The sequence below is a fragment of the Psammomys obesus genome, unplaced genomic scaffold (assembly GCF_907164565.1).
Source record: "Psammomys obesus unplaced genomic scaffold, mPsaObe1.curated_primary_1811, whole genome shotgun sequence".
In the NCBI taxonomy this organism is placed as follows: domain Eukaryota; kingdom Metazoa; phylum Chordata; class Mammalia; order Rodentia; family Muridae; genus Psammomys; species Psammomys obesus.
Genome location: NW_026596039.1, coordinates 21,891,845 through 21,903,535, shown reverse-complemented (window position 1 = coordinate 21,903,535; position 11,691 = coordinate 21,891,845). Strand labels below are relative to the sequence as shown.

Genomic DNA, 11,691 nt, shown 5'->3' with positions numbered 1-11,691 from the left:
TCCTTCCCTCCTTCCCTCCTTCCCTCCTTCCCTCCTTCCCTCCTTCCCTCCTTTCCTCCTTCCCTCTTTCCTTCCTTCCCTCTTTCCTTCCTTCCCTCCTTCCCTCCTTCCCTCCTTCCCTCTTTCCTTCCTTCCTTCCTTCCTTCCTTCCTTCCTTCCTTCCTTCCTTCCTTCCTTCCTTCCTTTCTCTCCTTCCCTCCTCTCCCTCCCTCCCTCCCTCCCTCCTTCCTTCCTTCCTTTCTTCCTTTCTTCCTTTTTCTTCCTTTTGGTTTTTTAGAGACAGGGTTTCTCTGTATAACCCTGGCTGTCTGGACTCACTTTGTAGACCAGGCTGGCCTTGAACTCAGAGATCCATCTGCCTCTGCCTCCCAAGTGCTGGGATTAAAGACATGTGAAATTTCTTCACTCTGTCTAGAATGCCGTTGTCTCCTAGTTCCAGGTGGTCTATAGATGCTCTTGATCTCACAGCTCCTCAACAGTTACATTTTGCAAGGGCTTGTGGCATCGGGCTTGATACTCAGGCAGCTACCCAGAGACCCGTTTATGGGGTCCTGGGTTTCCTCTGGATGCTGACTCTTCTTCGCTACCCACCCCCATACCCCAGTACTCCCAGCAGACCCAGAAGCTGCTCTGTGTTTCATCTTGCTAGTGAGACCTCTGGTCTCTCTTTGGATCCACTGCCAAGTGCATCCTGTGGTCTGGAAAGTGTCTCCAGGCAGAAGTCAAGGTCAATGTGACTTTCATATTCTCTCTCTCTCTCTCTCTCTCTCTCTCTCTCTCTCTCTCTCTCGGGCCCGGGCTCTATACCATGTCTTATTTAACACTTGGATTCTCTTTTTCTCCTGTTTTATAGCAGTTTATATTGTGATAAAAAGCCTGATATCATTGTGACTAAAACTGCAATTCTGTTTCTCAGGTTTTCAAACTGCTGACAGGACATTATCTTTGCCATTTGCTCATCTGTACCCATAGGCCATGAATTCCTTATAAATCATGAATAAAACATTGATCCATTATCTCAGATCTAGTGATACAGTCTAATCTTTAACTGAAAGACTGGCCTTTCTGTCCGAACCTTCCTTATAACTGAGATGTACAGATGCAGGAAAGGACTAAAACTATACTCTAGATTTTCAGATGCTACCCAGGTGTCAGGTAGAGGTCAGACAGCCCTGTACTTGAGTCTTCATTACTTTACCTCCCTATAGAAACAGCGTCATACACTGTCATTGAGTTTTCCCTAATCTTTATTGAAGAGAACAGCGGAGTTAAGTGGGCAGACTCCGAAAGGGCAGCATGGTGCTGCTTGGGCGAGAGAGCATGTGTTCCACTGCTTGTGATGGAAGCGCAAACACTGCTTTGTAAGCTATGTAGGAATAGACTTCCCAAGAATCGCTGCTGACTTGAGGTTCGGTAATCCCAGCCTTTAACCTCTGCTCTAAGTTTTGAATCAATTGAAGAGCCACTGGAGTCAAGACAAATGGCATTCAAAATAACAGAATGTAATGTTGATACACATAATCAGGATCTTTTTTTATGTTTGTTTGTTTGTTTGAGATAGGGTCTCTCTACTGAGCCTTGGCATATCTTGGCTATGTAGACCAAGCTGGCTTTGAACTCACAGAGATCTGCCTACCTCTGCCTCCAGAGTGCTGGGATTAACAGTGTACACTTCCACGACTGGCTTTTAAATTTTGATTTAATGTATTTGTGTGTGTGTGTGTGTGTGTGTGTGTGTGTGTGTGTGTGTGTGATCTGTGCAAGTGCCTATATCTATGTGGGGGTTGGGGGTGGTCTACACAAAGGCCATACAAGGGCATCAGATCAGTAAGAGCTAGAGTTCCAAGCATTTGTGGAAAGCCTGGTTTATTACCTGGATACTGGGATCAGAACTGTAGTCCCCATAATTATGCAGCAAGCACTCCTAACTGCCATAGCATCTCTCCAGTCCACCACAATCAGGCAGTATATCTTTTCAAACAGAGTTTTGCTCACACCATTGCTGGAAGAGAGGAGCTGGAAGGTAGGAACCATTTTTTTCTAGGAAGGGCAGAGTTACAGCTCTGGTACCAATGGTTGAGAAAAGACAGAGAGAACTGAGGGCTCTTCTGCGTACAGTGGGCCCTCCAGTGGGACATGTCTCCAGTGGGACATGTCACATTTGTCTCTTTGAGGAGGTTTTCTTAGAAGAAGGTGTGTCGATTTCATTGCTATGAAGAACTAGCAGAGAAATCAAAGGAGGGTTAGTTTGACTTATGGGTTCTTGAGTTCCAGTGTCTTTTGGCCCAGTTGCTCTCAGGTTGTGGTTAGCTCAGTATATCATTGCCAGAAGTGCCTGGTGGAACTCTCTCAAGTTCCTGGCCGCTTGGAAGGAGAGGGGAAGGTGCAGAGATAGCACACACTCCTAAGGCCTGCCTTCTCCACACAGGTTACACCTTTTAAGGTTTCCACTGCTCTTCTAGTGCTCTTTTGAGCTGGGAATTCAGGCCTGAGGTCAGAACCCTTGTGTCCTAGTCACCTCTCAAAGGCCTCTGAATACCATTGCCTCAGGGACCAGATCTATACACCGCAGCTTTTTGGTAGCATCAAACATCCGAACTCTAAAAAGGCTGTGCGCACAGGCTAGGGATAGTTAGAAGGCTGGTTCTTCACTCTTTCATCTTCGTCTTTAGTATTAATGGTGGCTCTAATGTGGTGCTGAAACCTGACCTGTCCAGGAAGGAAAATAATTACCCAATCTTGTGGAGTACTTGACTTGGTTAAAACAGGGAGCACTACTTTCTCCTTTAAAATGCTTTCATGCTGGATGGTCTTTGGGGAGCACACCTTTAACCCCAGCATTGGAGAGGCAGAGGAAAGCGGATCTTTATGAGTTTTGGTCAGTTTGGTCTACATACTGAGTTCTGAGCTAGCAAGGGCTATGTAGAGAGACCATGTCTCAAAACACAAAATGTGCACACACACATACACACACACACACACATACACATACACACACACACAGAGGCATGCATGAACTTCTCCCTTGTGTGCAAATACAGTAGGTGAAGGAACTTCTGGATTCTTGCGTTGAAGGGAAATCTAACAGCTTTGTTTATCCTGAGCGCATGAAAAGCTATCCCAGTGACCTAATTATAAATGCCAAGTTCTGTAAGGATGGCTCAAAACTTTCAGCTAATCTCTGAGAACTGTTTTGGTGTTTAAAAAATACTTTTTATTTTATAAAAGCATACATATTTATGGTGTGCAACTTGAGATGTAGAGACATTCTGTCATAATTAGCTTCATGTCAACTCACACACCCAGGAAGAAGGACTCTCAACTGAGGCATTACCTTCATTAGGTTGGCCTGTGTGCATGTCTGTGGGGCATTTTCTTAATTGCTATTTGATGTAGGAGGCTTGAACCCACTGTGCACGGCGCCATCCCTGGGCAGGTGGGCCTGGGCTGTATCAAAGAGCAAGCTGAGCAGCCATGGGGCCTCTGCCTCAACTCTTTCCTCCAGTTCCTGCCTCGAATCCTGCCTGACTTCCTAGAATATAGGCCAAAGAAACCCTTTCCTCCCCAAATTTCTTTTGATAGCAGTGTTTATCACAGCAACAGAAAGGAAAGTGGGACATTTGCATATCTTATGAAATGACCAGATCAATTTGCACTTATGAAATGACCAGATCAATTTGCACTTTTCACACATATGCTACAGTATTATTAAACAGAACCAGCATGCAGTACGCAGATCTCACGCCTGCTAACAGAAAGGTGGATCTGTTGAGAACCCTTCCTCTCACCGATCCTGCCCCAGCTCCTTGTAATCTCCATTCTGTTAAATGCTTTTATAAAGTCAGCTGTTTCAGATTCCACATATAAGTGAGAGAAAATAGATTTGTCCCTCTGTCTCTGGCTTATTTTCCTCAGTCCAATGTCCTCTAGATTTATTCCTGTTATTGCAAAGGACAAGATTTCCTTCTGAGGTGGACTAGGATTGTGTTGTGTGTATATATATACCTCACATCTTCTTTCTTCGTGTCTGGGTGTGTAGGTGCCTACGTACATGCATGTAAGAGTGCACATGAATATACATGAACATACATACATATACCATCTATATGCACATGAATGGCACAGGGCAACCCTCAGATATTGCTCATTAGGCATTGTCAATCATACCACGTTTCTTTATCCATTCAGCTGTCGATAGATGCTGAAGTTGGTTCCATATTGTACCTGCTGTGAGTAGTGTAACCCTGGGCCTGGAGACAGCATGTCTCTTCACATTGTCATTTCATTTCCTCTGGATAGAAAATGGGGTTGCTCAGCCAAGCATGGTGGCACAGGCCTGTGATCCCAGCACTTAGGAGACAGAGGCAGGTGGATTTCTGTGAATTCCAGGCCAGCCTGGTGTACAGAGTGAGTCCAGGACAGCCAGGGCTCTGTTACACAGAGAGACTGTCTCACAAAAGCAAGTAAACAAACCTAAAAAGGGATTGCATGCTCATGGAGGAGCTCATGCTCACGGAGGAGCTCTTTTCTTTTAAGCTGCTCCCCACTGTTTTCTATATTGGCTATGGTGACTTAATCCTGCCAACAGTATGCTGCAGTGTAAGAAGGTTCCCTTTCTCGATGTACTGCTTTTCCATCACTGTGACCACAATATCTGACAGAAACAAATTAAGGAAGGAGAGATTCACTTAGGCTCAGGACTTCTGAGGGTTTGGGCCCCTGTGGTGAGGAAGCCAGACTGCTGAGGCATTGGTGTGGCAGGGACCCTTCAGGTCACAGTAGACTGGGAAGCAGAGAGCAAGAGAACTGCCAGTTGCAGTGGACCTCGGGGAAACACGCCGTAGTGGCCTGCTGGGCAGCGGGACCCAACCTTCAGAATGGGAGCCTGTGGGACACGTGTTCTCGCTGACACCCTCCCATCATGTTTTGATGTGGCTGTTCTAACAAACATGGTGAGATAGTGTCTCTCACTGTGTTTTCAGTTGGAATTTCAGTATGATGTGTGTGTGTGTGTGTGTCTGCCTGTTGACTGGTTGCATACATGCTTTTGAGAAATGTATATTTAAATTTTTTTTTTTTTTTCATAAAACTTTTCACAGCTTGTTAGCCTTTTGTTGGCACAGGGACCTTGAGTGTGCTCCCAGTTTTTCATAGGGGCTGAGTCTGGAGAATCCTAAGATACAGAGGGAAGTTGACCTTTGCCCAGGGCTGTGGCCAGTGTCCTCTGCTGCACCCTTTCCCGGCTCAGTACAGTCTCTTCCCCACTTCTTTTCTCAAAGAACTTGTTTTTACTCCAGCCAGTTGTTGATGACCTTTCTTTTAGTAAAACACCAAAGGTGACATGGGTGAGAATGGCAGGGATTGGATGTACGGGTTTTCTTTCCTACAACTGTATGATCGAGTCACAGAGAACACAGCGCACCCCGTGTGGAAGGCATCAATGTGGCAGGCTGTAGGAAAGCTGGCTCCATGCGTACCAGTGTGCCCCTTCAGGGCTCTGAGGTGAAGAACATTCAGTCTGGCAGGAAGTTTCTGAAGAACTGAATGTTCAAACTTTCTGAACCATCAGCATTCACCTCAGGGGGAAGCTTGATAGACGTTCCAATGGCCAAGCCCCATCAGAGACCTCCTGGACCACAGTAGCCATTTTCTGGAGATCCTGGTGGCTCAAGGGCACATTTGGGAGGCGTTGCTGCAGAGGGTTTCAGGTGTCCTTAATTAGGCCAGGGAGCAGTTGGAAGTAGTCACCCTGGCCAAGGGCAAACAGGCAGCACAAAACACCCAGTCTTACAACTAGGGGTTGGAGTCAGCTTGCGGAGCAATTGCTGCAGGGAAGAAATTTGTTAGCAGGGAAGGGGAGCTGGCCAGCAAGATAAGAGGAGATCCTGGTGTGAGCACGTCTCTTCATTAATGACAGGGCCTTCTATTCACTAGCACTCAACTCTCCCCCCGTGTGTGTGTGTGTGTGTGTGTGTGTGTGTGTGTGTGTGTGTGTGTGTTCATGCACACCATATCCCCTCCTGTGCTCTCCTTCAGTCTCTTTCACCTCACAGAGCCATCTGTCTGCCTGACCTAGATAGGCAAGGCTCTGCTTCCTCCTCCGTGTGGGACACCTGCTCTCAGTGAGGACTGGCGTGCCAGGCCCGGGCTCCCAGCGACCCTGCTCAGGTGTCACTTCTCCCCGTGCCCTCAGGAGAGCGGGAGCCTGCTTGCTCACCCACTGTGTCCATCCTGTCGCTGAGGCACCAATGTGGATTCTGCCTTTTACAGCTGTGAACCAGCTGTTCAAACACATACTCCTGTAATGCTTTCTTCTCTAAATACGCTTTACACTCTAATAATTACACACACTTTATGGATCTTCCTAGTGACTTCATGTTTGCATGCATACCTGAGTATGAGTATGTGAGAGTATGACGTGAGTGTGAATGTGAGTGTATGAGAACATACGTGTGTACTTGAGTGCTGCAGTCAGGGAGCTGCGGGATCTGGCATCAAGGACAGTACCTGCCTAGAAGTACAGTCACCCTTGCCCTGGAGTCTTTGTTGTGTCTGAGTTGCAGACGTGGATCTGCTCGCTCTCTAGATCTCTCAGATCTCTGAAGGGTGGCGTCGTGATCACGTTAACAGCTTTCCCCTCTCACACAAACACAGTTTATGCTCAACTTTGCTGAAGATAGCATTTAGTTTAGTGTGAGGCACCACCCATTCTTTCAACTGAGAACTGTTAGACCAACCCCAAAGGGCTACTTGAGAGACAGACCTGAGGGGACTTATACTAAGAGTAGGTGCAGAGTTTTTGTTAGCTGACATTTTCATACACCCTTAGTGTTGATGATAATGTTACTTTAAAAGTACCAGCAATAAGAAGCAAACCGTAGGCTCTGCAGTCTAGTTGGAGAATAAAAATACAGGTAGAACCCACCTATCGTGAAATGAAGGCATCTCACTTTTCCTTGATTCCCGGCATGCGGTTTGCATTTTTTAGTCTATCTATCTGATTAGTTATGCACATCAGGTCATAATAGTTCTTGAATGGCATATGACCTTTTACACAACTATTAAGAATAGGATGAGAAAGTTCAGCGACAGGATAGACACAGTGGGTGAGCAGGCAGGCTCCCCGCTCTCCTGAGGGCACGGGGCGGGGGGGGGGGGGAGATAGAAGTGACACCTGAGCAGGGCCAGGTGGGACAGGTGGGAGCCCGTGCCTAGCACGCCAGTCCTCACTGAGAGCCTGAGAGCGGGAGGAGGGAGCAGAGCCTCGACTATCTAGGTCGGTTTTTATCAGCAGAAAGTTGTTTTTTTTTTTTTTTTTTTTTAATAATTAGACTTTTTTCTATCATCTCATCCAGAGTATTGCTTACAAAGTAATCTCATTTTTTCTGAATCAGTTTTTTGAGAAATAAGTTACATGAAATAAAATATACTCATTTAAAGCCTCATCTAATGATTTTTTACAGTGTCTCTACGCTATAACCATAACTATAGTCAGTCACTTAAGAGAGACGCCTAGATATTCAGCATTCTCTTTCACATCCAAGTGACTACAAATCCCTGCCAATTTCACAATCTTTTCATAGACCCTCTGCTCTTTATTCTCTGAACAACTACCATAGTTTTTACCATGTGAGGCCCTAACAACTTTTCACCTCCTACTGCAATCTAATTTACAACTAACTTTCCACTCTTACCCTTTTTCTTCCCTCTATTCACTACACAATTACTACATTGTGATTTTTCTCAACTACAGTTCTGGCCACCTTACCACCATTACCACCACGCTGCCTCCTTACCCAACTCCTCCATCTCCTCCCATCATGTCATTTTTAAAACCCCCTGATGACTCCTCAGTCACTGGTTTTGGGGAAGGGCATCAAGGCAGAGTGGCAGCTGCTTATTCAAATCTACTAATACTTGAAGCCATTATTAGATTAGATTTTCAAACTCCCGTTTTCTCCTATTTAAAATGCTTCCTGTAATTATCCTGCCATGTCTCAAATGCCTTGACACACATTCAGTTTGTGAATTCATCTTACAGATCAATAAATATCAGCTGTGAGCTGAAACAATCTCAGGATGTTTTTACTTTGAATCTGATCAAAACATGAAGAACTGTCTGACTGTGGCAATAAAGGAGGAGGAGAATGCCTGTCATACGGTTGTCTATCGTGGCACACTATTCTGTCTTTTTATCTTCATGAGAGGTGTAATGTCAACATAAATCCTGAAACAGCACTCTTCAGCATAAGTGTATGAGTTGAGTATTGATGCCCTCTTGTTCATCAGGCATTTTCCTGGAGTACTGTTTATGAAGTGATTATTCCCATCTTCAAAAAAAAAATCTTAAAATCTCAGTGTGTGGTTTTCTAGATATCAAAAGATGTTTTCTACATCTCACATGTAAGGGCCAATACCCAGACTCCTGGCGTAATACTGAAGGACAGAGCTTGAAGATTCACACTAGCCTGTTAAGTTCTGTTTCGTACAGTTAAGTGAAGTTGACCGTGAAACTGAGATTCCATGAACCACAAGTTCATTGCCTGTGGGGAGTCCTCTGATTTTATTCACAGTGCTTGATGAGGGAGACAGGGATGCACTTGACAGCATCGTGACCACACAGGAAGTTTCTGTGTCATTTAGAACCCAATTATTACAGTCTAGGTACTGGAGTAGATAGAAAGTCCAATTAAGCTGAGGAATATTTTTCTCTGACACATCCTCAAGGCAGGGGGAGTGGGGGTGGGGTCTCGACCAGCACAGGCAAGATCTATGGCAGTACACAGGGGCCCTGCACATTCACAAGGGGACTGGTGCTGGGAGTGTGGCTCAGTTTACAGTTTATAGCTGACGGGGCAGCCCTGCCATAGGTTGGGTCTTCAGTGTGTCTGGGGGAGTGTGGACTGATGCATATTTTGGAGTCTAATAGTTGAGGACAGTCATTCACCTGTGATTACATACAATGTCACATTTTCATGGGAAGACCACAGTTCATGTTCTTGTCAGTGACACATGTCATTCATAGAGTGAACTCTGACCTGTTTAGACTCATTGCAAAGCTGCGTTACAGAGACTTGCTCTGAAGGCCCAGCACTTAAGGCCCGGGGCAGTGGTGAAAGAGTAGAAACATTTATCAATGGGCCCGAGTACACGCCTGGAAATAGCCACAGATACAACCAGATGCATGTCAACAAAACATAGACAGTTCATCAATGTGGGAAAATGTGAATTTAGATCTTTTAGTAAATTAACTCCAAATGGGTTGTAAGCCTGAGTGTAAAACTCTCAAAACTATAAATTGTAGAAGAAAACCCAGACTGTTTGGTCTCCTTCAGAAACCAAACAGAATTCAAAGAAAGAAAAAAAAAGAAAGAAAGAAAGAAATTATTAAGTTATCTATCATTAAAAATGAATCCTACTGCTCTGTGAAAGGCACTGTTAAGAATGAAGAGGGGCCAGGAAGCTGGCTTCACGGTAAAGGCCTGTGAGGGCCTGAGCTGATCCCTGGAACCCACATGGTAGAAGGGGAAAACTGGCTCTCACAAGTTTTCCCCTGACATTCACATGTGTGTCATGACATGTTTACATCACACATACACCACATAAATAAATATAATTTTAAAAGAAACAGATAGTAAATACTTGCAAATATTTTAAATTGTAAAGTTTAACAGTAAGAAAACAAAGACTCCACTTAAAATAAGCGAAGGCTCTGAAAACACCATGAATTTACACAACAGGCAACTGTGCATGTGAGAAATGTTCAAATCGCTTGTCACTGGGGAGCTGCAGAGTAAAAGAGGCCACACAACTGTTCACCCAACAGTGGAGAACTTCCAGAAACACCAGTGAGTGCCCAATGCTGGCAGGGCCGGGGAGCTGACAGCACTGGATGAGTCTCTCACACAGCCAGATGACCATCCTTCCGTGTGACCAGGCAGTGTGTGACCTGGATCCAGCTGAGGTTAAAACGTGTCCACACAGACAGCTGTGGACAAGGATTTACAGCAGCTTCACCAGCTGTCAACCGAGACATCCCCTGTAGTTGAGTGAAGAAAGTGATAAGCTCATGCGATGGAATATTGCTCAGTTACAGGAAGAGTCGCACTACGAAGCCATGAGAAGACACGGGTGGATTGCCAAATGAAAGAGCAGATCATACATAGTACATGATTCCAGCCACCCAACATTCTGGAAATTGCAGAACTCCAAGAGTAAAAAATCAGTGCTTACCAGGAATTTGGGGGATCGGGGAAAGCACAGGAGTTTCTTAAGACATGAAAATTATCCCCTGTAGTACTTGAGTAGTAAACACGAGCCTCTGTGCGTTTGCCACAGTCGTGGTGTGTTAGAGCCATGCACAGTGACCCTCAAGGTGTGCAGCATTTAAACAAAGATTGCCAAGGGACACGGAAATCCCAGGAGGGGACACAGCTCTGGCTCTGATAAGCTCTGACTGCACTGTAAATGTCTGAGGTGACCCCAGCTACGGAGGGACACGGTGGCCGCCATAACACCTAAGCACAGCCATGTGATCAAGACAATAATCTTTGGGCGCATTTAAAAGTTCTAGTGCCCTGTACGTATGGTTCCTCTCTGCTGGAGTGGGAGAGGGGAGGACGTGTGGACAATGGATGAGATTCGGAGGCGTCAGCATGGACTTGTGTGAGTTATGTGGTCACAGCTGGCTGTGCGGAGACGTGCTACGGCACGTGGGCGCACATGCTCACGGGCAGTGCACACACATTTCCTCTCTAGCCTGAAGAAGCAGCCTCCCAGGAGCAGGAAGCTACATTTCCCTTCCACCTTTTTGGCCGGTCCGAACATAAGGGGCTGTTTCAGGAACGGGGCAGGGAATATGTGAGTCTCTAGAGTATTGTAGTGCCAGAAATTAAGGGAGCACTAAACACATGTCCACACATACTCACATGCGTATTTAGCCAACAGTGCGGACAGAGGGATGGAGAGTATGTATCTTCTCAGCTTTCCTGTGCGTCTGACTGAGTATGTTAAAGGATCTGTTGAATGTGCTGTGCATGGTGGCACGTGCTGTCATGCCTGCACTTAGAGGCAGAGGATCATTGTGCCAAGGCCTGCCCAGTGTACCTAGAAAGTAAGTTCTAGGCCAGCCAATAGCAAGACTGTCTCAAAACACCAAAACTAAAACAAAATCTCATAAAAAACAAAAACAAAAAAAAAAAAAAACAACTGGAAGTATTAGCTGGTGGTGGTGCACACCTGCAATCCCAGCGCTCAGGGAGGCAGAGGCAGGCGGATCTCTGTGAGTTCAAGGCCAGCCTGGGCTACAGAGTCCAGGACAGCCAGAGATTGTTGCATAGGGAAACCCTGTCTGGAAAAAGGAAACAAAAACTGAAGTATTATTTGAAAAGCCTGAGCATAACGCAGTGGCCTCTCTTCTGCAGCTTTGACAGTGTTTCCTGCCTCGCGGAGTCGACTTCCCTCTCGGACATCACCTTTGATGGCAACCCAATAGCTCAAGAGTCATGGTACAGACACACGGTCCTGCAGAATATGATGCAGCTGCGCCAGCTAGACATGAAGAGGATCACGGTAGCACCCTTCCGTGCACCCGCCGAGTGTGCCTCCACCTGCTCCTGCTCCCCTCTGGTCCTCCTCCTGCTCCCCTGTGATCCTCCTCCTGCTCCCCTGTGGTCCTCCTCCTGCTCCCCT

General features: G+C 46.0%; 1 protein-coding gene across 4 annotated transcripts in view; it reads left to right on the top strand.

Moving 5' to 3' along the window:
• The window catches only part of Lrrc49 (leucine rich repeat containing 49), a 95,424-nt gene that overhangs the window by 49,482 nt on the left and 34,251 nt on the right, over positions 1-11,691 (top strand). For all 4 annotated transcript variants that reach the window (XM_055622283.1, XM_055622281.1, XM_055622282.1 and 1 more), the window contains one exon: positions 11,424-11,571. In XM_055622283.1, coding sequence (XP_055478258.1) covers positions 11,424-11,571 — 148 coding nt within the window. The remainder of the gene's footprint in view (positions 1-11,423; positions 11,572-11,691) is intronic.